Source organism: Bombina bombina, chromosome 1, assembly GCF_027579735.1.
Source record: "Bombina bombina isolate aBomBom1 chromosome 1, aBomBom1.pri, whole genome shotgun sequence".
Taxonomy (NCBI): Eukaryota; Metazoa; Chordata; class Amphibia; order Anura; family Bombinatoridae; genus Bombina; species Bombina bombina.
In genome coordinates, this window is record NC_069499.1 from 1,412,773,752 (window position 1) to 1,412,800,671 (window position 26,920).

Consider the following 26,920-nt stretch of genomic DNA (forward strand, 5'->3'; position numbering starts at 1 on the left):
ATGAGACTGCCGGACGGCAGCCTCCTGAAAGAATCACAGCTCATTCCACTAGGGCCGTGGCTTCCACATGGGCCTTTAAGAACGAGGCTTCTGTTGATCAGATATGTAAGGCAGCGACTTGGTCTTCACTGCACACTTTTACCAAATTTTACAAATTTGATACTTTTGCTTCTTCTGAGGCTATTTTTGGGAGAAAGGTTTTGCAAACCGTGGTGCCTTCCATCTAGGTGACCTGATTTGCTCCCTCCCATCATCCGTGTCCTAAAGCTTTGGTATTGGTTCCCACAAGTAAGGATGACGCCGTGGACCGGACACACCTATGTTGGAGAAAACAGAATTTATGTTTACCTGATAAATTACTTTCTCCAACGGTGTGTCCGGTCCACGGCCCGCCCTGGTTTTTTAATCAGGTCTGATGATTTATTTTCTTTAACTACAGTCACCACGGTATCATATGATTTCTCCTATGCAAATATTCCTCCTTTACGTCGGTCGAATGACTGGGGAAGGCGGAGCCTAGGAGGGATCATGTGACCAGCTTTGCTGGGCTCTTTGCCATTTCCTGTTGGGGAAGAGAATATCCCACAAGTAAGGATGACGCCGTGGACCGGACACACCGTTGGAGAAAGTAATTTATCAGGTAAACATAAATTCTGTTTTTGCATTCTTTTCCCATACCTGAAACTGTCATTTAAGGAATTTGATAATTTTGCTTTAAATATTGTTTCTTTCATGTAATTAGCAAGAGTCCATGAGCTAGTGACGTATGGGATATACATTCCTACCAGGAGGGGCAAAGTTTCCCAAACCTCAAAATGCCTATAAATACACCCCTCACCACACCCACAATTTAGTTTTTACAAACTTTGCCTCCTATGGAGGTGGTGAAGTAAGTTTGTGCTAGATTCTACATTGATATGCGCTCCGCAGCAAGTTGGAGCCCGGTTTTCCTCTCAGCGTGCAGTGAATGTCAGAGGGATGTGAGGAGAGTATTGCCTATTTGAATGCAGTGATCTCCTTCTACGGGGTCTATTTCATAGGTTCTCTGTTATCGGTCGTAGAGATTCATCTCTTACCTCCCTTTTCAGATCGACGATATACTCTTATTTATTTACCATTACCTCTGCTGATTTTCGTTTCAGTACTGGTTTGGCTTTCTACAAACATGTAGATGAGTGTCCTGGGGTAAGTAAATCTTATTTTCTGTGACACTCTAAGCTATGGTTGGGCACTTTATTTATAAAGTTCTAAATATATGTATTCAAACATTTATTTGCCTTGACTCAGAATGTTCAACATTCCTTATTTTCAGACAGTCAGTTTCATATTTGGGATAATGCATTTGAATCAATCATTTTTTCTTACCTTAAAAATTTGACTTTTTTTCCCTGTGGGCTGTTAGGCTCGCGGGGGCTGAAAATGCTTCATTTTATTGCGTCATTCTTGGCGCAGACTTTTTTGGCGCAAAAAATCTTTTCTGTTTCCGGCGTCATACGTGTCGCCGGAAGTTGCGTCATTTTTTTGACGTCCTTTTGCGCCAAAAATGTCGGCGTTCCGGATGTGGCGTCATTTAGGCGCCAAACAATGTGGGCGTATTATTTGGCGCCAAAAAATATGGGCGTCGCTTTTGTCTCCACATTATTTCAGTCTCATTTTTTCTTTGCTTCTGGTTACTAGAAGCTTGTGTATTGGCATTTTTTCCCATTCCTGAAACTGTCATTTAAGGAATTTGATCAATTTTGCTTTATATGTTGTTTTTTTCTCTTACATATTGCAAGATGTCTCACGTTGCATCTGAGTCAGAAGATACTTCAGGAAAATCGCTGTCTAGTGCTGGAACTACCAAAGCTAAGTTTATCTGCTGTAAACTTTTGGTAGCTATTCCTCCGGCTGTTGTTTGTATTAATTGTCATGACAAACTTGTTAAAGCAGATAATATTTCTCCAACATAGGTGTGTCCGGTCCACGGCGTCATCCTTACTTGTGGGATATTCTCTTCCCCAACAGGAAATGGCAAAGAGCCCAGCAAAGCTGGTCACATGATCCCTCCTAGGCTCCGCCTACCCCAGTCATTCTCTTTGCCGTTGTACAGGCAACATCTCCACGGAGATGGCTTAGAGTTTTTTAGTGTTTAACTGTAGTTTTTATTATTCAATCAAGAGTTTGTTATTTTGAAATAGTGCTGGTATGTACTATTTACTCAGAAACAGAAAAGAGATGAAGATTTCTGTTTGTATGAGGAAAATGATTTTAGCAACCGTCACTAAAATCCATGGCTGTTCCACACAGGACTGTTGAGAGCAATTAACTTCAGTTGGGGGAACAGTGTGCAGTCTCTTGCTGCTTGAGGTATGACACATTCTAACAAGACGATGTAATGCTGGAAGCTGTCATTTTCCCTATGGGATCCGGTAAGCCATGTTTATTACGATCGTAAATAAGGGCTTCACAAGGGCTTATTAAAACTGTAGACTTTTTTTGGGCTAAATCGATTCATTATTAACACATATTTAGCCTTGAGGAATCATTTTATCTGGGTATTTTGATATAATAATATCGGCAGGCACTGGTTTAGACACCTTATTCTTTAGGGGCTTTCCCAAAGCATAAGCAGAGCCTCATTTTCGCGCCGGTGTTGCGCACTTGTTTTTGAGAGGCATGGCATGCAGTCGCATGTGAGAGGAGCTCTGATACTTAGAAAAGACTTTCTGAAGGCGTCATTTGGTATCGTATTCCCCTTTGGGCTTGGTTGGGTCTCAGCAAAGCAGATACCAGGGACTGTAAAGGGGTTAAAGTTCAAAACGGCTCCGGTTCCGTTATTTTAAGGGTTAAAGCTTCCAAATTTGGTGTGCAATACTTTTAAGGCTTTAAGACACTGTGGTGAAAATTTGGTGAATTTTGAACAATTCCTTCATGTTTTTCGCAATTGCAGTAATAAAGTGTGTTCAGTTTAAAATTTAAAGTGACAGTAACGGTTTTATTTTAAAACGTTTTTTGTACTTTGTTATCAAGTTTATGCCTGTTTAACATGTCTGAACTACCAGATAGACTGTGTTCTGAATGTGGGGAAGCCAGGATTCCTATTCATTTAAATAAATGTGATTTATGTGATAATGACAATGATGCCCAAGATGATTCCTCAAGTGAGGGGAGTAAGCATGGTACTGCATCATTCCCTCCTTCGTCTACACGAGTCTTGCCCACTCAGGAGGCCCCTAGTACATCTAGCGCGCCAATACTCCTTACTATGCAACAATTAACGGCTGTAATGGATAATTCTGTCAAAAACATTTTAGCCAAAATGAACACTTATCAGCGTAAGCGCGGCTGCTCTGTTTTAGATACTGAAGAGCATGACGACGCTGATAATAATATTTCTGAAGGGCCCCTAACCCAGTCTGATGGGGCCAGGGAGGTTTTGTCTGAGGGAGAAATTACTGATTCAGGGAACATTTCTCAACAGGCTGAACCTGATGTGATTGCATTTAAATTTAAGTTGGAACATCTCCGCATTCTGCTTAAGGAGGTATTATCCACTCTGGATGATTGTGACAAGTTGGTCATCCCAGAGAAACTTTGTAAAATGGACAAGTTCCTAGAGGTGCCGGGGCTCCCAGAAGCTTTTCCTATACCCAAGCGGGTGGCGGACATTGTTAATAAAGAATGGGAAAGGCCCGGTATTCCTTTCGTCCCTCCCCCCATATTTAAAAAATTGTTTCCTTTGGTCGACCCCAGAAAGGACTTATGGCAGACAGTCCCCAAGGTCGAGGGAGCGGTTTCCACTTTAAACAAACGCACCACTATACCCATAGAGGATAGTTGTGCTTTCAAAGATCCTATGGATAAAAAATTAGAAGGTTTGCTTAAAAAAATGTTTGTTCAGCAATGTTACCTTCTACAACCAATTTCATGCATTGTCCCTGTCGCTACAGCCGCATGTTTCTGGTTCGATGATCTGATAAGAGCGGTCGATAGTGATTCTCCTCCTTTGGAGGAGATTATGGACAGAATCAATGCTCTCAAATTGGCTAATTCTTTCACCCTAGACGCCACTTTGCAATTGGCTAGGTTAGCGGCTAAGAATTCTGGGTTTGCTATTGTGGCGCGCAGAGCGCTTTGGTTGAAATCTTGGCCGGCTGATGCGTCTTCCAAGAACAAGCTACTTAACATTCCTTTCAAGGGGAAAACGCTGTTTGGCCCTGACTTGAAAGAGATTATCTCTGATATCACTGGGGGTAAGGGCCACGCCCTTCCTCAGGATCGGCCTTTCAAGGCAAAAAATAAACCTAATTTTCGTCCCTTTCGTAGAAACGGACCAGCCCAAGGTGCTACGTCCTCTAAGCAAGAGGGTAATACTTCTCAAGCCAAGCCAGCTTGGAGACCAATGCAAGGCTGGAACAAGGGAAAGCAGGCCAAGAAACCTGCCACTGCTACCAAGACAGCATGAAATGTTGGCCCCCGATCCGGGACCGGATCTGGTGGGGGGCAGACTCTCTCTCTTCGCTCAGACTTGGGCAAGAGATGTTCTGGATCCTTGGGCGCTAGAAATAGTCTCCCAAGGTTATCTTCTGGAATTCAAGGGACTTCCCCCAAGGGGGAGGTTCCACAGGTCTCAGTTGTCTTCAGACCACATAAAAAGACAGGCATTCTTACATTGTGTAGAAGACCTGTTAAAAATGGGAGTGATTCATCCTGTTCCATTAAGAGAACAAGGGATGGGGTTCTACTCCAATCTGTTCATAGTTCCCAAAAAAGAGGGAACGTTCAGACCAATCTTAGATCTCAAGATCTTAAACAAGTTTCTCAAGGTTCCATCGTTCAAGATGGAAACCATTCGAACTATTCTTCCTTCCATCCAGGAAGGTCAATTCATGACCACGGTGGATTTAAAGGATGCGTATCTACATATTCCTATCCACAAGGAACATCATCGGTTCCTAAGGTTCGCATTCCTGGACAAACATTACCAGTTCGTGGCGCTTCCTTTCGGATTAGCCACTGCTCCAAGGATTTTCACAAAGGTACTAGGGTCCCTTCTAGCTGTGCTAAGACCAAGGGGCATTGCTGTAGTACCTTACTTGGACGACATTCTGATTCAAGCGTCGTCCCTTCCTCAAGCAAAGGCTCACACGGACATTGTCCTGGCCTTTCTCAGATCTCACGGATGGAAAGTGAACGTGGAAAAGAGTTCTCTATCCCCGTTAACAAGGGTTCCCTTCTTGGGAACAATAATAGACTCCTTAGAAATGAGGATTTTTCTGACAGAGGCCAGAAAAACAAAGCTTCTAGACTCTTGTCGGATACTTCATTCCGTTCCTCTTCCTTCCATAGCTCAGTGCATGGAAGTGATCGGGTTGATGGTAGCGGCAATGGACATAGTTCCTTTTGCGCGCATTCATCTAAGACCATTACAACTGTGCATGCTCAGTCAGTGGAATGGGGACTATACAGACTTGTCTCCGAAGATACAAGTAAATCAGAGGACCAGAGACTCACTCCGTTGGTGGCTGTCCCTGGACAACCTGTCACAAGGGATGACATTCCGCAGACCAGAGTGGGTCATTGTCACGACCGACGCCAGTCTGATGGGCTGGGGCGCGGTCTGGGGATCCCTGAAAGCTCAGGGTCTTTGGTCTCGGGAAGAATCTCTTCTACCGATAAATATTCTGGAACTGAGAGCGATATTCAATGCTCTCAAGGCTTGGCCTCAGCTAACGAGGGCCAAGTTCATACGGTTTCAATCAGACAACATGACAACTGTTGCGTACATCAACCATCAGGGGGGAACAAGGAGTTCCCTAGCGATGGAAGAAGTGACCAAAATCATTCTATGGGCGGAGTCTCACTCCTGCCACCTGTCTGCTATCCACATCCCAGGAGTGGAAAATTGGGAAGCGGATTTTCTGAGTCGTCAGACATTGCATCCGGGGGAGTGGGAACTCCATCCGGAAATCTTTGCCCAAGTCACTCAGCTGTGGGGCATTCCAGACATGGATCTGATGGCCTCTCGTCAGAACTTCAGAGTTCCTTGCTACGGGTCCAGATCCAGGGATCCCAAGGCGGCTCTAGTGGATGCACTAGTAGCACCTTGGACCTTCAAACTAGCTTATGTGTTCCCGCCGTTTCCTCTCATCCCCAGGCTGGTAGCCAGGATCAATCAGGAGAGGGCGTCGGTGATCTTGATAGCTCCTGCGTGGCCACGCAGGACTTGGTATGCAGATCTGGTGAATATCTCATCGGCTCCACCTTGGAAGCTACCTTTGAGACGAGACCTTCTTGTTCAGGGTCCGTTCGAACATCCGAATCTGGTTTCACTCCAGCTGACTGCTTGGAGATTGAACGCTTGATTTTATCGAAGCGAGGGTTCTCAGATTCTGTTATTGATACTCTTGTTCAGGCCAGAAAGCCTGTAACTAGAAAGATTTACCACAAAATTTGGAAAAAATATATCTGTTGGTGTGAATCTAAAGGATTCTCTTGGGACAAGGTTAAGATTCCTAGGATTCTATCCTTCCTTCAAGAAGGATTGGAAAAAGGATTATCTGCAAGTTCCCTGAAGGGACAGATTTCTGCCTTGTCGGTGTTACTTCACAAAAAACTGGCTGCTGTGCCAGATGTTCAAGCCTTTGTTCAGGCTCTGGTTAGAATTAAGCCTGTTTACAAACCTTTGACTCCTCCTTGGAGTCTCAATTTAGTTCTTTCAGTTCTTCAGGGGGTTCCGTTTGAACCCTTGCATTCCGTTGATATTAAGTTATTATCTTGGAAAGTTTTGTTTTTAGTTGCAATTTCTTCTGCTAGAAGAGTTTCAGAATTATCTGCTCTGCAGTGTTCTCCTCCTTATCTGGTGTTCCATGCAGATAAGGTGGTTTTACGTACTAAACCTGGTTTTCTTCCAAAAGTTGTTTCTAACAAAAACATTAACCAGGAGATTATCGTACCTTCTCTGTGTCCGAAACCAGTTTCAAAGAAGGAACGTTTGTTGCACAACTTGGATGTTGTTCGCGCTCTAAAATTCTATTTAGATGCTACAAAGGATTTTAGACAAACATCTTCCTTGTTTGTTGTTTATTCTGGTAAAAGGAGAGGTCAAAAAGCAACTTCTACCTCTCTCTCTTTTTGGATTAAAAGCATCATCAGATTGGCTTACGAGACTGCCGGACGGCAGCCTCCCGAAAGAATCACAGCTCATTCCACTAGGGCTGTGGCTTCCACATGGGCCTTCAAGAACGAGGCTTCTGTTGATCAGATATGTAGGGCAGCGACTTGGTCTTCACTGCACACTTTTACCAAATTTTACAAGTTTGATACTTTTGCTTCTTCTGAGGCTATTTTTGGGAGAAAGGTTTTGCAAGCCGTGGTGCCTTCCATTTAGGTGACCTGATTTGCTCCCTCCCTTCATCCGTGTCCTAAAGCTTTGGTATTGGTTCCCACAAGTAAGGATGACGCCGTGGACCGGACACACCTATGTTGGAGAAAACAGAATTTATGTTTACCTGATAAATTACTTTCTCCAACGGTGTGTCCGGTCCACGGCCCGCCCTGGTTTTTTTAATCAGGTCTGATAATTTATTTTCTTTAACTACAGTCACCACGGTACCATATGGTTTCTCCTATGCAAATATTCCTCCTTAACGTCGGTCGAATGACTGGGGTAGGCGGAGCCTAGGAGGGATCATGTGACCAGCTTTGCTGGGCTCTTTGCCATTTCCTGTTGGGGAAGAGAATATCCCACAAGTAAGGATGACGCCGTGGACCGGACACACCGTTGGAGAAAGTAATTTATCAGGTAAACATAAATTCTGTTTTCCTTTAGTAATGTACCATTGCCTGTTGCAGTTCCCTCAACATCTAAGGTGCAGAATGTTCCTGATAACATAAGAGATTTTGTTTCTGAATCCATCAAGAAGGCTATGTCTGTTATTTCTCCTTCTAGTAAACATAAAAAATCTTTTAAAACTTCTCTCTCTACAGATGAATTTTTAAATGAACATCATCATTCTGATTCTGATGACTCTTCTGGTTCAGAGGATTCTGTCTCAGAGATTGATGCTGATAAATCTTCATATTTATTTAAAATGGAATTTATTCGTTCTTTACTTAAAGAAGTACTAATTGCTTTAGAAATAGAGGATTCTGGTCCTCTTGATACTAATTCTAAACGTTTAGATAAGGTATTTAAATCTCCTGTGGTTATTCCAGAAGTTTTTCCTGTCCCTAATGCTATTTCTGAAGTAATTTCCAGAGAATGGGATAAATTGGGTAATTCATTTACTCCTTCTAAACGTTTTAAGCAATTATATCCTGTGCCGTCTGACAGATTAGAATTTTGGGACAAAATCCCTAAAGTCGATGGGGCTATTTCTACCCTTGCTAAACGTACTACTATTCCTACGTCAGATGGTACTTCGTTTAAAGATCCTTTAGATAGGAAAATTGAATCCTTTCTAAGAAAAGCTTATCTGTGTTCAGGTAATCTTCTTAGACCTGCTATATCTTTGGCTGATGTTGCTGCAGCTTCAACTTTTTGGTTGGAGACTTTAGCACAACAAGTAACAGATCATGATTCTCATAATATTATTCTTCTTCTTCAGCATGCTAATAATTTTATCTGCGATGCCATTTTTGATATTATCAGAGTTGATGTCAGGTTTATGTCTCTAGTTATTTTAGCTAGAAGAGCTTTATGGCTTAAAACTTGGAATGCTGATATGGCTTCTAAATCAACTCTACTTTCCATTTCTTTCCAGGCTAACAAATTATTTGGTTCTCAGTTCGATTCCATTATCTCAACTGTTACTGGTGGGAAAGGAACTTTTTTACCACAGGATAAAAAATCTAAGGGTAAAAACAGGGCTAATAATCGTTTTCGTTCCTTTCGTTTCAACAAAGAACAAAAGCCTGATCCTTCATCCTCAGGAGCAGTTTCAGTTTGGAAACCATCTCCAGTCTGGAATAAATCCAAGCCTTCTAGAAAGGCAAAGCCTGCTTCTAAGTCCACATGAAGGTGCGGCCCTCATTCCAGCTCAGCTGGTAGGGGGCAGGTTACGTTTTTTAAAAGAAATTTGGATCAATTCTGTTCACAATCTTTGGATTCAGAACATTGTTTCAGAAGGGTACAGAATTGGTTTCAAGATGAGACCTCCTGCAAAGAGATTTTTTCTTTCCCGTGTCCCAGTAAATCCAGTGAAAGCTCAAGCATTTCTGAATTGTGTTTCAGATCTAGAGTTGGCTGGAGTAATTATGCCAGTTCCAGTTCTGGAACAGGGGATGGGGTTTTATTCAAATCTCTTCATTGTACCAAAGAAGGAGAATTCCTTCAGACCAGTTCTGGATCTAAAAATATTGAATCGTTATGTAAGGATACCAACGTTCAAAATGGTAACTGTAAGGACTATCTTGCCTTTTGTTCAGCAAGGTCATTTTATGTCCACAATAGATTTACAGGATGCATATCTGCATATTCCGATTCATCCAGATCATTATCAGTTCCTGAGATTCTCTTTTCTCCAACATAGGTGTGTCCGGTCCACGGCGTCATCCTTACTTGTGGGATATTCTCCTCCCCAACAGGAAATGGCAAAGAGCCCAGCAAAGCTGGTCACATGATCCCTCCTAGGCTCCGCCTACCCCAGTCATTCTCTTTGCCGTTGTACAGGCAACATCTCCACGGAGATGGCTTAGAGTTTTTTAGTGTTTAACTGTAGTTTTTATTATTCAATCAAGAGTTTGTTATTTTCAAATAGTGCTGGTATGTACTATTTACTCAGAAACAGAAAAGAGATGAAGATTTCTGTTTGTATGAGGAAAATGATTTTAGCAACCGTAACTAAAATCCATGGCTGTTCCACACAGGACTGTTGAGAGCTATTAACTTCAGTTGGGGGAACAGTATGCAGTCTCTTGCTGCTTGAGGTATGACACATTCTAACAAGACGATGTAATGCTGGAAGCTGTCATTTTCCCTATGGGATCCGGTAAGCCATGTTTATTACGATCATAAATAAGGGCTTCACAAGGGCTTATTAAGACTGTAGACTTTTCTGGGCTAAATCGATTCATTATCAACACATATTTAGCCTTGAGGAATCATTTTATCTGGGTATTTTGATATAAGAATATCGGCAGGCACTGTATTAGACACCTTATTCCTTAGGGGCTTTCCCAAAGCATAAGCAGAGCCTCATTTTCGCGCCGGTGTGGCGCACTTGTTTTTGAGAGGCATGGCATGCAGTCGCATGTGTGAGGAGCTCTGATACTTAGAAAAGACTTTCTGAAGGCGTCATTTGGTATCGTATTCCCCTTTGGGCTTGGTTGGGTCTCAGCAAAGCAGATACCAGGGACTGTAAAGGGGTTAAAGTTTAAAACGGCTCCGGTTCCGTTATTTTAAGGGTTAAAGCTTCCAAATTTGGTGTGCAATACTTTTAAGGCTTTAAGACACTGTGGTGAAAATTTGGTGAATTTTGTACAATTCCTTCATGTTTTTTCGCAATTGCAGTAATAAAGTGTGTTCAGTTTAAAATTTAAAGTGACAGTAACGGTTTTATTTTAAAACGTTTTTGTACTTTGTTATCAAGTTTATGCCTGTTTAACATGTCTGAACTACCAGATAGACTGTGTTCTGAATGTGGGGAAGCCAGAATTCCTACTCATTTAAATAAATGTGATTTATGTGATAATGACAATGATGCCCAAGATGATTCCTCAAGTGAGGGGAGTAAGCATGGTACTGCATCATTCCCTCCTTCGTCTACACGAGTCTTGCCCACTCAGGAGGCCCCTAGTACATCTAGCGCGCCAATACTCCTTACTATGCAACAATTAACGGCTGTAATGGATAATTCTGTCAAAAACATTTTAGCCCAAATGAACACTTGTCAGCGTAAGCGCGGCTGCTCTGTTTTAGATACTGAAGAGCATGGCAACGCTGATACTAATATCTCTGAAGGGCCCCTAACCCAGTCTGATGGGGCCAGGGAGGTTTTGTCTGAGGGAGAAATTACTGATTCAGGGAACATTTCTCAACAGGCTGAACCTGATGTGATTGCATTTAAATTTAAGTTGGAACATCTCCGCATTCTGCTTAAGGAGGTATTATCCACTCTGGATGATTGTGACAAGTTGGTCATCCCAGAGAAGCTATGTAAAATGGACAAGTTCCTAGAGGTGCCGGGGCTCCCAGAAGCTTTTCCTATACCCAAGCGGGTGGCGGACATTGTTAATAAAGAATGGGAAAGGCCCGGTATTCCTTTCGTCCCTCCCCCCATATTTAAAAAATTGTTTCCTTTGGTCGACCCCAGAAAGGACTTATGGCAGACAGTCCCCAAGGTCGAGGGAGCGGTTTCCACTTTAAACAAACGCACCACTATACCCATAGAGGATAGTTGTGCTTTCAAAGATCCTATGGATAAAAAATTAGAAGGTTTGCTTAAAAAGATGTTTGTTCAGCAGGGTTACCTTCTACAACCAATTGCATGCATTGTCCCTGTCGCTACAGCCGCATGTTTCTGGTTCGATGAGCTGATAAAGGCGGTCGATAGTGATTCTCCTCCTTATGAGGAGATTATGGACAGAATCAATGCTCTCAAATTGGCTAATTCTTTCACCCTAGACGCCACTTTGCAATTGGCTAGGTTAGCGGCTAAGAATTCTGGGTTTGCTATTGTGGCGCGCAGAGCGCTTTGGTTGAAATCTTGGTCGGCTGATGCGTCTTCCAAGAACAAGCTACTTAACATTCCTTTCAAGGGGAAAACGCTGTTTGGCCCTGACTTGAAAGAGATTATCTCTGATATCACTGGGGGTAAGGGCCACGCCCTTCCTCAGGATCGGCCTTTCAAGGCAAAAAATAAACCTAATTTTCGTCCCTTTCGTAGAAACGGACCAGCCCGAGGTGCTACGTCCTCTAAGCAAGAGGGTAATACTTCTCAAGCCAAGCCAGCTTGGAGACCAATGCAAGGCTGGAACAAGGGAAAGCAGGCCAAGAAACCTGCCACTGCTACCAAGACTGCATGAAATGTTGGCCCCCGATCCGGGACCGGATCTGGTGGGGGGCAGACTCTCTCTCTTCGCTCAGGCTTGGGCAAGAGATGTTCTGGATCCTTGGGCGCTAGAAATAGTCTCCCAAGGTTATCTTCTGGAATTCAAGGGACTTCCCCCAAGGGGGAGGTTCCACAGGTCTCGGTTGTCTTCAGACCACATAAAAAGACAGGCATTCTTACATTGTGTAGAAGACCTGTTAAAAATGGGAGTGATTCATCCTGTTCCATTAAAAGAACAAGGGATGGGGTTCTACTCCAATCTGTTCATAGTTCCCAAAAAAGAGGGAACGTTCAGACCAATCTTAGATCTCAAGATCTTAAACAAGTTTCTCAAGGTTCCATCGTTCAAGATGGAAACCATTCGAACTATTCTTCCTTCCATCCAGGAAGGTCAATTCATGACCACGGTGGATTTAAAGGATGCGTATCTACATATTCCTATCCACAAGGAACATCATCGGTTCCTAAGGTTCGCATTCCTGGACAAGCATTACCAGTTCGTGGCGCTTCCTTTCGGATTAGCCACTGCTCCAAGGATTTTCACAAAGGTACTAGGGTCCCTTCTAGCTGTGCTAAGACCAAGGGGCATTGCTGTAGTACCTTACTTGGACGACATTCTGATTCAAGCGTCGTCCCTTCCTCAAGCAAAGGCTCACACGGACATCGTCCTGGCCTTTCTCAGATCTCACGGATGGAAAGTGAACGTGGAAAAGAGTTCTCTATCTCCGTCAACAAGGGTTCCCTTCTTGGGAACAATAATAGACTCCTTAGAAATGAGGATATTTCTGACAGAGGCCAGAAAAACAAAGCTTCTAGACTCTTGTCGGATACTTCATTCCGTTCCTCTTCCTTCCATAGCTCAGTGCATGGAAGTGATCGGGTTGATGGTAGCGGCTATGGACATAGTTCCTTTTGCGCGCATTCATCTAAGACCATTACAACTGTGCATGCTCAGTCAGTGGAATGGGGATTATACAGACTTGTCTCCGAAGATACAAGTAAATCAGAGGACCAGAGACTCACTCCGTTGGTGGCTGTCCCTGGACAACCTGTCACAAGGGATGACATTCCGCAGACCAGAGTGGGTCATTGTCACGACCGACGCCAGTCTGATGGGCTGGGGCGCGGTCTGGGGATCCCTGAAAGCTCAGGGTCTTTGGTCTCGGGAAGAATCTCTTCTACCAATAAATATTCTGGAACTAAGAGCGATATTCAATGCTCTCAAGGCTTGGCCTCAGCTAGCGAGGGCCAAGTTCATACGGTTTCAATCAGACAACATGACAACTGTTGCGTACATCAACCATCAGGGGGGAACAAGGAGTTCCCTAGCGATGGAAGAAGTGACCAAAATCATTCTATGGGCGGAGTCTCACTCCTGCCACCTGTCCGCTATCCACATCCCAGGAGTGGAAAATTGGGAAGCGGATTTTCTGAGTCGTCAGACATTGCATCCGGGGGAGTGGGAACTCCATCCGGAAATCTTTGCCCAAGTCACTCAGCTGTGGGGCATTCCAGACATGGATCTGATGGCCTCTCGTCAGAACTTCAAAGTTCCTTGCTACGGGTCCAGATCCAGGGATCCCAAGGCGGCTCTAGTGGATGCACTAGTAGCACCTTGGACCTTCAAACTAGCTTATGTGTTCCCGCCGTTCCCTCTCATCCCCAGGCTGGTAGCCAGGATCAATCAGGAGAGGGCGTCGGTGATCTTGATAGCTCCTGCGTGGCCACGCAGGACTTGGTATGCAGATCTGGTGAATATGTCATCGGCTCCACCATGGAAGCTACCTTTGAGACGAGACCTTCTTGTTCAGGGTCCGTTCGAACATCCGAACCTGGTTTCACTCCAGCTGACTGCTTGGAGATTGAACGCTTGATCTTATCGAAGCGAGGGTTCTCAGATTCTGTTATCGATACTCTTGTTCAGGCCAGAAAGCCTGTAACTAGAAAGATTTACCACAAAATTTGGAAAAAATATATCTGTTGGTGTGAATCTTAAGGATTCCCTTGGGACAAGGTTAAGATTCCTAAGATTCTATCCTTCCTTCAAGAAGGATTGGAAAAAGGATTATCTGCAAGTTCCCTGAAGGGACAGATTTCTGCCTTGTCTGTGTTACTTCACAAAAAGCTGGCAGCTGTGCCAGATGTTCAAGCCTTTGTTCAGGCTCTGGTTAGAATTAAGCCTGTTTACAAACCTTTGACTCCTCCTTGGAGTCTCAATTTAGTTCTTTCAGTTCTTCAGGGGGTTCCGTTTGAACCCTTACATTCCGTTGATATTAAGTTATTATCTTGGAAAGTTTTGTTTTTAGTTGCAATCTCTTCTGCTAGAAGAGTTTCAGAATTATCTGCTCTGCAGTGTTCTCCTCCTTATCTGGTGTTCCATGCAGATAAGGTGGTTTTACGTACTAAACCTGGTTTTCTTCCAAAAGTTGTTTCTAACAAAAACATTAACCAGGAGATTATCGTACCTTCTCTGTGTCCGAAACCAGTTTCAAAGAAGGAACGTTTGTTGCACAATTTGGATGTTGTTCGCGCTCTAAAATTCTATTTAGATGCTACAAAGGATTTTAGACAAACATCTTCCTTGTTTGTTGTTTATTCTGGTAAAAGGAGAGGTCAAAAAGCAACTTCTACCTCTCTCTCTTTTTGGATTAAAAGCATCATCAGATTGGCTTACGAGACTGCCGGACGGCAGCCTCCCGAAAGAATCACAGCTCATTCCACTAGGGCTGTGGCTTCCACATGGGCCTTCAAGAACGAGGCTTCTGTTGATCAGATATGTAGGGCAGCGACTTGGTCTTCACTGCACACTTTTACCAAATTTTACAAGTTTGATACTTTTGCTTCTTCTGAGGCTATTTTTGGGAGAAAGGTTTTGCAAGCCGTGGTGCCTTCCATTTAGGTGACCTGATTTGCTCCCTCCCTTCATCCGTGTCCTAAAGCTTTGGTATTGGTTCCCACAAGTAAGGATGACGCCGTGGACCGGACACACCTATGTTGGAGAAAACAGAATTTATGTTTACCTGATAAATTACTTTCTCCAACGGTGTGTCCGGTCCACGGCCCGCCCTGGTTTTTTTAATCAGGTCTGATAATTTATTTTCTTTAACTACAGTCACCACGGTACCATATGGTTTCTCCTATGCAAATATTCCTCCTTAACGTCGGTCGAATGACTGGGGTAGGCGGAGCCTAGGAGGGATCATGTGACCAGCTTTGCTGGGCTCTTTGCCATTTCCTGTTGGGGAGGAGAATATCCCACAAGTAAGGATGACGCCGTGGACCGGACACACCGTTGGAGAAAGTAATTTATCAGGTAAACATAAATTCTGTTTTCTGGACAAGCATTACCAGTTTGTGGCTCTGCCGTTTGGCCTAGCTACAGCTCCAAGAATTTTTACAAAGGTTCTCCGTGCCCTTCTGTCTGTAATCAGAGAACAGGGTATTGTGGTATTTCCTTATTTGGACGATATCTTGGTACTTGCTCAGTCTTTACATTTAGCAGAATCTCATACGAATCGACTTGTGTTGTTTCTTCAAGATCATGGTTGGAGGATCAATTCACCAAAAAGTTCATTGATTCCTCAGACAAGGGTAACCTTTCTGGGTTTCCAGAGAGATTCAGTGTCCATGACTCTGTCTTTAACAGACAAGAGACGTCTAAAATTGATTTCAGCTTGTCGAAATCTTCAGTCACAATCATTCCCTTCGGTAGCCTTATGCATGGAAATTCTAGGTCTTATGACTGCTGCATCGGACGCGATCCCCTTTGCTCGTTTTCACATGCGACCTCTTCAGCTCTGTATGCTGAATCAATGGTGCAAGGATTACACAAAGATATCTCAATTAATATCTTTAAAACAGATTGTACGACACTCTCTAACGTGGTGGACAGATCACCATCGTTTAATTCAGGGGGCTTCTTTTGTGCTTCCGACCTGGACTGTAATTTCAACAGATGCAAGTCTCACAGGTTGGGGAGCTGTGTGGGGATCTCTGACGGCACAAGGAGTTTGGGAATCTCAGGAGGTGAGATTACCGATCAATATTTTGGAACTCCGTGCAATTTTCAGAGCTCTTCAGTCTTGGCCTCTTCTGAAGAGAGAATCATTCATTTGTTTTCAGACAGACAATGTCACTACTGTGGCATACATCAATCATCAAGGAGGGACTCACAGTCCTCTGGCTATGAAAGAAGTATCTCGAATTCTGGTTTGGGCGGAATCCAGCTCCTGTCTAATCTCTGCGGTTCATATCCCAGGTATAGACAATTGGGAAGCAGATTATCTCAGTCGCCAAACGTTGCATCCGGGCGAATGGTCTCTTCACCCAGAGGTATTTCTTCAGATTGTTCAAATGTGGGAGCTTCCAGAAATAGATCTGATGGCGTCTCATCTAAACAAGAAACTTCCCAGGTATCTGTCCAGATCCCGGGATCCTCAGGTGGAAGCAGTGGATGCATTATCACTTCCTTGGAAGTTTCACCCTGCTTATATCTTTCCGCCTCTAGTTCTTCTTCCAAGAGTAATCTCCAAGATTCTGAAGGAATGCTCATTTGTTCTGCTGGTAGCTCCGGCATGGCCTCACAGGGTTTGGTATGCAGATCTTGTCCGGATGGCCTCTTGCCATCCGTGGACTCTTCCGCTACGACCAGACCTTCTGTCGCAAGGTCCTTTTTTCCATCAGGATCTCAAATCCTTAAATTTAAAGGTATGGAGATTGAACGCTTGATTCTTGGTCAAAGAGGTTTCTCTGACTCTGTGATTAATACTATGTTACAGGCTCGTAAATCTGTATCCAGAGAGATATATTATAGAGTCTGGAAGACTTATATTTCTTGGTGTCTTTCTCATCATTTTTCTTGGCATTCTTTTAGAATTCCGAGAATTTTACAGTTTCTTCAGGATGGTTTAGATAAAGGTTTATCCGCAAGTTCTTTGAAAGGACAAACCTCTGCTCTTTCTGTTCTTTTTCACAGAAAGATTGCTAATCTTCCTGATATTCTTTGTTTTGTACAAGCTTTGGTTCGTATAAAACCTGTTATTAAGTCAATTTCTCCTCCTTGGAATTTGAATTTGGTTCTGGGAGCTCTTCAAGCTCCTCCGTTTGAACCTATGCATTCATAGGACATTAAATTACTTTCTTGGAAAGTTTTGTTCCTTTTGGCCATCTCTTCTGCCAGAAGAGTTTCTGAATTATCTGCTCTTTCTTGTGAGTCTCCTTTTCTGATTTTTCATCAGGATAAGGCGGTGTTGCGAACTTCTTTTGAATTTTTACCTAAAGTTGTGAATTCCAACAACATTAGTAGAGAAATTGTGGTTCCTTCATTATGTCCTAATCCTAAGAATTCTAAGGAGAAATCGTTGCATTCTTTGGATGTTGTTAGAGCTTTGAAATATTATGTTGAAGCTACGAAATCTTTCCGTAAGACTTCTAGTTTATTTGTTATCTTTTCCGGTTCTAGAAAAGGCCAGAAAGCTTCTGCCATTTCTTTGGCATCTTGGTTGAAATCTTTAATTCATCTTGCCTATGTTGAGTCGGGTAAAACTCCGCCTCAAAGAATTACAGCTCATTCTACTAGGTCAGTTTCGACTTCCTGGGCGTTTAGGAATGAAGCTTCGGTTGACCAGATTTGCAAAGCAGCAACTTGGTCCTCTTTGCATACTTTTACTAAATTCTACCATTTTGATGTATTTTCTTCTTCTGAAGCAGTTTTTGGTAGAAAAGTACTTCAGGCAGCGGTTTCAGTTTGAATCTTCTGCTTATGTTTTTCGTTAAACTTTATTTTTGGGTGTGGATTATTTTCAGCAGGAATTGGCTGTCTTTATTTTATCCCTCCCTCTCTAGTGACTCTTGTGTGGAAAGATCCACATCTTGGGTAGTCATTATCCCATACGTCACTAGCTCATGGTCTCTTGCTAATTACATGAAAGAAAACATAATTTATGTAAGAACTTACCTGATAAATTCATTTCTTTCATATTAGCAAGAGTCCATGAGGCCCGCCCTTTTTTTGTGGTGGTTATGATTTTTGTATAAAGCACAATTATTCCAATTCCTTATTTTATATGCTTTCGCACTTTTTTATCACCCCACTTCTTGGCTATTCGTTAAACTGAATTGTGGGTGTGGTGAGGGGTGTATTTATAGGCATTTTGAGGTTTGGGAAACTTTGCCCCTCCTGGTAGGAATGTATATCCCATACGTCACTAGCTCATGGACTCTTGCTAATATGAAAGAAATGAATTTATCAGGTAAGTTCTTACATAAATTATGTTATTTGCTTATGGAGACATTCTTTTTAATGTGCTACAGAGCTTGTAATTGTTATCTTTTTATTTATTTTTAGAATGACATATGCCAAGCTAATAACATCATTTCAGCAAAACCACCAAGACATGTGTTAGCATGGGTGGATCCAATGGAATCCTGGGAAGATCTGCTGATGAAATTAGATTATACATATACTGAACAGGAAAATATGAAGTTCAACCAAGCAGGAGATTTGAGCCAATCTGTGGAAGGATCAGGAGAGACTGTGCTTAGTCCTGAAAAAAACAGACAAAGTCCTTATGGATTTAATGACTGCCACAATTTTAATATGGGAATACATTCAAGTCATTTTTCAAACTCTGCGAGAACTTCAGTTTTGCATAAGTTTTTGCTAACTGGGCTACATGCATGTGGTGACCTAAGTGTGGCTATGTTACGCCACTTTGCAAGGTGCCCAAGTGTTGTTGGGATAACATCAGTTGCATGTTGTTACATGAAGATAAGCACTCCTGAGCTACCACAACCACCTGGAGTATTGTCAGCCTCACACTTAGGCAAGACCACACAGCCAGTAGAGTATGGTTATCCCATGAGCTCTTGGGTAGCTCAGTTACCAGGACACAAGTTGTCATACAAAGCCCGTGAAGTTGCATGTCATGCCATAGAGGATTACACAGAGCGACTGCAAAATGAGAGCACTATCTTAAGAACTCATTGCTACAGAGCTGTGCTTGAGACTGTTATTCGTAGTATAGATCCCACCATGAAACGTGCTGGGGTACAAACTATTAAAAAAGCTCATGAACTTCCATTTAAAGAGTAAGTGCTACTATAAGAATTGACACCACAGCAGTTTACTTTCCTACTAAAATTAAGACCTTCACAATAGGTTGTGTAACAGATAAGACTTAAAAGAATATTAACACTTTGAGATTGTAATATAAAATTTTATTTCTTTCATGTAATTAGCAAGAGTCCATGAGCTAGTGACGTATGGGATATACATTCCTACCAGGAGGGGCAAAGTTTCCCAAACCTTAAAATGCCTATAAATACACCCCTCACCACACCCACAACTCAGTTTTTACAAACTTTGCCTCCGATGGAGGTGGTGAAGTAAGTTTGTGCTAGATTCTACGTTGATATGCGCTCCGCAGCAAGTTGGAGCCCGGTTTTCCTCTCAGCGTGCAGTGAATGTCAGAGCGATGTGAGGAGAGTATTGCCTATTTGAATGCAGTGATCTCCTTCTACGGGGTCTATTTCATAGGTTCTCTGTTATCGGTCGTAGAGATTCATCTCTTACCTCCCTTTTTAGATCGACGATATACTCTTATATATACCATTACCTCTGCTGATTCTCGTTTCAGTACTGGTTTGGCTTTCTACAAACATGTAGATGAGTGTCCTGGGGTAAGTAAATCTTATTTTCTGTGACACTCTAAGCTATGGTTGGGCACTTTGTTTATAAAGTTCTAAATATATGTATTCAAACATTTATTTGCCTTGACTCAGAATGTTCAACTTTCCTTATTTTTCAGACAGTCAGTTTCATATTTGGGATAATGCATTTGAATTAATCATTTTTTCTTACCTTCAAAAATTTGACTCTTTTTTTTTTTTTTCCTGTGGGCTGTTAGGCTCGCGGGGGCTGAAAATGCTTCATTTTATTGCGTCATTCTTGGCGCGGACTTTTTTGGCGCAAAAATTCTTTTCCGTTTCCGGCGTCATACGTGTCGCCGGAAGTTGCATCATTTTTTGACGTTATTTTGCGCCAAAAATGTCGGCGTTCCGGATGTGGCGTCATTTTTGGCGCCAAAAGCATTTAGACGCCAAATAATGTGGGCGTCTTATTTGGCGCTAAAAAATAAGGGCGTCGCTTTTGTCTCCACATTATTTAAGTCTTATTTTTTCAGTGCTTCTGGTTGCTAGAAGCTTGTTCTTTGGCATTTTTTCCCATTCCTGAAACTGTCATTTAAGGAATTTGATCAATTTTGCTTTATATGTTGTTTTTTCTCTTACATATTGCAAGATGTCTCACGTTGCATCTGAGTCAGAAGATACTACAGGAAAATCGCTGTCTACTGCTGGAGCTACCAAGCTAAGTGTATCTGCTATAATTTTTGGTATCTGTTTCTCCAGCTGTTGTTTGTATTGCATGTCATGACAAACTTATTAATGCAGATAAAATTTCCTTTAGTACTGTTACATTACCTGTTGCTGTTCCGTCAACATCTAATTTTCAGAGTGTTCCTGATAAACATAAGAGATTTTATTTTTTAAATCCATTAAGAAGGCTATGTCTGTTATTTCTCCTTCTAGTTTACATAAAAGTCTTTTAAAACTTCTCTTTTTTCAGATGAATTTTTAAATGAACATCATCATTCTGATACTGATAATGGTTCTTCTGGTTCAGAGGTTTCTGTCTCAGAGGTTGATGCTGATAAATCTTTGTATTTGTTCCAGATGGAATTTATTCGTTCTTTATTTAAAGAAGTATTAATTGCATTAGAAATAGAGGATTCTGGTCCTCTTGATTCTAAATCTAAACGTTTAAATAAGGTTTTTAAATCTCCTGTAGTTATTCCAGAAGTGTTTAATCTCCCTGATGCTATTTCTGAAGTAATTTCCAGGGAATGGAATAATTTGGGTAATTCTTTTACTCCTTCTAAACGTTTAAGCAATTATATCCTGTGCCATCTGACAGATTAGAGTTTTTTTGGGACAAAATCCCTAAGGTTATGGGGCTGTCTCTACTCCTGCTAAATGTGCTACTATTCCTACGGCAGATAGTAATTCATTTAAGGATCCTTTAGATAGGAAAATTGAATCCTTTCTAAGAAAAGCTTACTTATGTTCAGGTAATCTTCTTAGACTTGCTATATTTTTAGCGGATGTTGCTGCAGCTTCAACTTTTTGGTTAGAAGCTTTAGCGCAACAAGTAACAGATCATAATTTTATAGCATTATTATTATTCTATAACATGCTAATAATTTTATTGGTGATACCATCTTTTGATATCATTAGAGTTGATGTCAGGTATATGTCTCTAGCTATTTTAGCTAGAAAAGCTTTATGGATTAAACTTGGAATACTGATATGTCTTCTAAGTCAACTTTGCTTTCCCTTTCTTTCCAGGGTAATAAATTATTATTTCAACTGTTTCTGGAAGGAAGGGAACTTTTTTTCCAAAGGATAAAAAATCTAAGGTAAATTTAGGTCTAATAATCATTTCGTTCCTTTCCTCACAATAAGGAACAAAAGCCTGATCCTTCATTCTCAGGAGCGGTATCAGTTTGGAAACTATTTCCAGTTTGGAATATATCCAAGCCTTTTAGAAAACCTATAGCCAGCTCCTAAGTACCCATGAAGGTGCGGACCTTATTCCAGCTCAGCTGGTATGGGGCAGATTACGTTTTCTTCAAAGAAATTTTGATCAATTCCGTTCTCAATTTCTGGTTTCAGAACATTGTTTCAGAAAGGTACAGAATTGGCTTCAGTTAAGGCCTCCTGCTAAGAGATTTTTTTCTTTCCCGTGTCCCAGTTAACACAGCAAAGGCTCAGCATTTCTGAAATGTGTTTCAGATCTAGAGTTGGCTGGAGTAATTATGCCAGTTCCAGTTCTGGAACAGGGGCTGGGGTTTTATTTTATCTCTTCATTGTACCAAAGAAGGTCAATTCCTTCAGACCAGTTCCGGATCTATCAATATTGAATCGTTATGTAAGGATACCAACATTCAAGATGGTTACTGTAGGACTGTCCTGCCTTTTGTTTAGCAAGGGCATTATATGTCTACAATAGATTTACAGGATGTGTATCTACATATTCCGATTCATCCAGATCACTTTTAGTGTCTGAGATTCTCTTTTTAGACAAGCATTACCAGTTTTGTGGCTCTACCGTTTGGCCTAGCCTCAGTTCCAAGAATTTTTTTCAAAGGTTCTCGGTGCCCTTCTTTCTGTAATCAGAGAACAGGGTTTTTTGGTATTTCCTTATTGGACAATATCTGGGTACTTGCTCAGTCTTCTCATTTTCGAAGAATCTCATACGAATTGACTTGTGTTGTTTCTTCAAGTTCATGGTTGGAGGATCAATTTACCAATCAGTTCATTGATTCCTCAGACAAGTGTAACCTTTTTAGGTTTCTAGAATAGATTCAGTGTCTATGACTCTGTCCTTGTCAGACAAGAGAAGTTTAACATTGATATCAGCTTGTCAAAACCTTCAGTCACAATCATTCCCTTTGGTAGCCTTATGCATGGAAATTTTAGGTCTTAGGACTGCCGCATCAGATGCGATCTCCTTTGCTCGTTTTCACATGCGACCTCTTCAGCTCTGTATGCTGAACCAATGGTGCAGGGATTACTCAAAGATATCTCAATTAATATCTTTAAACCGATTATACGACACTCTCTGACATGGTGGGCAGATCACCATCGTTTAGTTCAGGGGGCTTCTTTGTTCTTCCGACCTGGACTATAATCTTAACAGATGCAAGTCTTACAGGTTGGGGAGCTGTGTGGGGGTATCTGACGGCACAAGGGGTTTGGGAATCTCAGGAGGTGAGATTTCCGATCAATATTTTGGAACTCCGTGCAATTTCAGAGCTCTTCAGTCTTGGCCTCTTCTGAAGAGAGAGTTGTTCATTTGTTTTCAGATAGACAATGTCACAACTGTGGCATACATCAATCATCAAGGAGGGACTCACAGTCCTCTGGCTATGAAAGAAGTATCTCGAATTTTGGTTTGGGCGGAATCCAGCTCCTGTCTAATCTCTGCGGTTCATATCCCAGGTATGGACAATTGGAAAGCGGATTATCTCAGTCGCCAAACGTTGCACCTGGGCGAATGGTCTTCACCCAGAGGTATTTCCTCAGATTGTTCAAATGTGGGAACTCTCAGAAATAGATCTGATGGCTTCTCATCTAAACAAGAAACTTCCCTGGTATCTGTCCGGATCCAGGGATCCTCGGGCGGAGGCAGTGGATGCATTATCTCTTCCTTACAAGTGTCATCCTGCCTATATCTTTCCGCCTCTAGTTCTTCTTCCAAGGGTATTCTCTAATATTCTAAAGGAATGCTCGTTTGTCCTGCTGGTAGCTCCAGCATGGCCTCACAGGTTTTGGTATGCGGATCTTGTCCGGATGGCCTCTTGCCAGCTGTGGACTCTTCCGTTAAGACCATTCTTTCTGTCTCAAGGTTCTTTTTTCCATCAGGATCTCAAAACCTTAATTTTAAGGTGTGGAGTTTGAACGCTTGATTCTTGGTCAAAGAGGTTTCTCTGACTCTGTGATTGATACTATGTGACAGGCTCGTAAATCTGTATCTAGAGAGATATATTATAGAGTCTGGAAGACTTATATTTCTTCAGGATAGTTTAGATAAAGGTTTGTCCGCAAGTTTCTTGAAAGACAAATCTCTGCTCTTTCTGTTCTTTTTCACAGAAGGATTGCTAATCTTCCTGATATTCATTGTTTTGTACAAGCTTTGGTTCGTATAAAACCTGTCATTAAGTCAATTTCTCTTCTTTGGAGTTTGAATTTGGTTCTGGGGGCTCTTCAAGCTTCTCCTTTTGAACCCATGCATTCTTTGGTCGTTATATTACTTTCTTGGAAAGTTTTGTTTCTTTTGGCCATCTCTTCTGCCAGAAGAGTCTCTGAATTATCTACTCTTTTTTGTGTCTCCTTTTCTGATTTTGCTTCAGGATAAGGCGGTGCTGCGAACTTCTTTTGAATTTTTTACCTAAGGTTGTGAATTCTAACAACATTAGTAGAGAAATTGTGGTTCCTTCATTATGTCCTAATCCTATGAATTCTAAGGAGAAATCATTGCATTCTTTGGATGCTGTTAGAGCTTTGTAATATTATGTTGAAGCTACTAAGTCTTTCCGAAAGACTTCTAGTCTATTTGTCATCTTTTCCGGTTCTAGAAAAGACCAGAAAGCTTCTGCCATTTCTTTGGCATCTTGGTTGAAATCTTTATTTTATCATGCCTATGTTGAGTCGGGTAACACTCCGCCTCAAAGGATTACAGCTCATTCTACTAGGTCAGTTTCTACTTCCTGGGCGTTTAAGAATGAAGCTTCTTTTGATCAGATTTGCAAAACAGCAACTTGGTCCTCTTTGCATACTTTTTCTAAATTCTACCATTTTGATGTGTTTTCTTCTTCTGAAGCAGTTTTTGGTAGAAACGTACTTCAGGCAGTGGTTTCAGTTTGAATCTTCTGCTTATGTTTTTTCATTAAAATTATATTCTGGGTGTGGATTATTTTCAGCAGGAATTGGCTGTCTTTATTTTATCCCTCCCTCTCTAGTGACTCTTGTGTGGAAAGATCCACATCTTGGGTAATCATTATCCCATACGTCACTAGCTCATGGACTCTTGCTAATTACATGAAAGAAAACATAATTTATGTAAGAACTTACCTTGATAAATTCATTTCTTTCATATTAGCAAGAGTCCATGAGGCCCGCCCTTTTTTGTGGTGGTTTTGATTTTTTTGTATAAAGCACAATTATTCCAATTCCTTATTTTATATGCTTTCGCACTTTTTTCTTATCACCCCACTTCTTGGCTATTCGTTAAACTGAGTTGTGGGTGTGGTGAGGGGTGTATTTATAGGCATTTTAAGGTTTGGGAAACTTTGCCCCTCCTGGTAGGAATGTATATCCCATACGTCACTAGCTCATGGACTCTTGCTTATATGAAAGAAATGAATTTATCAGGTAAGTTCTTACATAAATTATGTTGTTCTGTGTAGTTAAAAAAACCTTTACAGTAGTTTAACTATGAAAAAATTGTGGGCTTTCCAATTTCCCTCCATTAAGTCATGGGTGTTGTCACGTAGAAACCAAGGTTTGCCTTATCAAATCTCTTCTTCTGAGACCAATTAGTGTGCAAACAATGGCCATGTGATATATAGCAATGTAAAATGGACTTTAATTTTAACATTGCTTTAGTTCACACAGCTATTGGTTTTCACACTCTAATCTGTGCCCGATTGCCCACAGAAGAGGACATTAGAAACCTAAGTTTCAGCATGGCACCAATTTATTATATAGAAACAAAAGTATTTTATGGTAACTAAAACTTTTTGGCGCAAAAATTTCATCATTTCCGGCGTCATAGTTGACGCCGGAAGTTTTCATGTGGTTGCGTGATTTTTGACGTATGTGTGTTGCAGACGTTTTTGGCGCCAAAAAATATGGGCGTCATTCTTGCCGCCAAAAAATGTGGGCGTTATACTTGGCGCCAAAAATTTGGGTGTCATACTTGGCGGCAGTTTTTTTCACATTATTTCAGTCTCACTTTTTAGTTGCTTCTGGTTTCTAGAGGCTTGTTTTGTTTTGCATTTTTTCCCATTCCTGAAACTGTCATTTAAGGAATTTGATAATTTTGCTTTATATGTTGTATTTTCTATTACATATTGCAAGATGTCACTACCTGACCCTGGATCAGAATCTACTTCTGGAAAGACGCTGCCTGATGTCGGTTCTACCAAAGCTAAGTGCATTTGTTGTAAACTTTTGGTAACTGTTCCTCCGGCTGTAGTTTGTGTTAGTTGTCATGAAAAACTATCAAACGCAGATAATATTTCCATTAGTAATAATCCATTACCTGTTGTTGTTCCTTCAACATCTAATGTTCAGGATATTCCTGTTAATGTAAGAGAATTTGTTTCTAATTCTATTCGGAAGGCTCTGTCTGTTATTCCTCCTTCTAGTAAACGTAAAAGGTCTTTTAAAACTTCTCATATTTCAGATTAATTTTTAAATGACCGCCATCATTCTGACTTATCTATTTCTGATGAGGATCTATCTGGTTCAGAAGATTCTGCCTCAGATATTGACACTGATAAATCTTCATATTTGTTTAAGATGGAGTTTATTCGTTCTTTACTTGATTGATTGCATTAGATATGGAGGAGTCTAGTCCTCTTGATATTAAAACTAATAAGCGTTTAAATTCAGTTTTTAAACCTCATGTAGTTATTCCAGATGTTTTTCCAGTTCCTGATGCTATTTCAAAAGTAATTTCTAGGGAATGGAATAGTCTGGGTACTTCATTTACTCCTTCTCCAAGGTTTAAGAAATTGTACCCTTTGCCATCTGATAGATTAGAGTTTTGGGAGAAAATCCCCAAAGTTGATGGGGCTATCTCTACTCTTGCTAAACATACTACTATTCCTACGGCAGATAGTACTCCTTTTAATGATCCTTTAGATAGGAAGCTTGAATCCTTTCTAAGGAAGGCTTATTTATGTTCAGGTAATCTTCTCAGACCTGCTATTTCTTTGGCTGATGTTGCTGCAGCTTCCACCTTCTGGTTGGAAGCTTTAGTGCAACAAGTGTCAGACCATAATGCTTATAGCATTGTTAAACTTCTTCAACATGCTAATAACTTTGTTTGTGATGCCATTTTTGATATCATTAGAATTGATGTCAGGTATATGTCTTTAGCTATTTTAGCTAGAAGAGCTTTATGGCTTTAGTCTTGGAAGATATGCAGATATGACTTCTAAGTCAACGTTGCTTTCTCTTTCTTTCCAAGGTAATAAATTATTTGGTTCTCAGTTGGATTCAATAATTTCAACTGTTACTGGGGGGAAGGGAGCCTT

The 26,920-nt window shown here is 41.4% G+C and overlaps 1 protein-coding gene across 7 annotated transcripts in view; it reads left to right on the forward strand.

The window, feature by feature from the left end:
• The window catches only part of METTL25B (methyltransferase like 25B), a 229,647-nt gene that overhangs the window by 115,049 nt on the left and 87,678 nt on the right, over window positions 1-26,920 (forward strand). For all 7 annotated transcript variants that reach the window (XM_053705284.1, XM_053705287.1, XM_053705279.1 and 4 more), the window contains one exon: window positions 18,382-19,124. In XM_053705284.1, coding sequence (XP_053561259.1) covers window positions 18,382-19,124 — 743 coding nt within the window. The remainder of the gene's footprint in view (window positions 1-18,381; window positions 19,125-26,920) is intronic.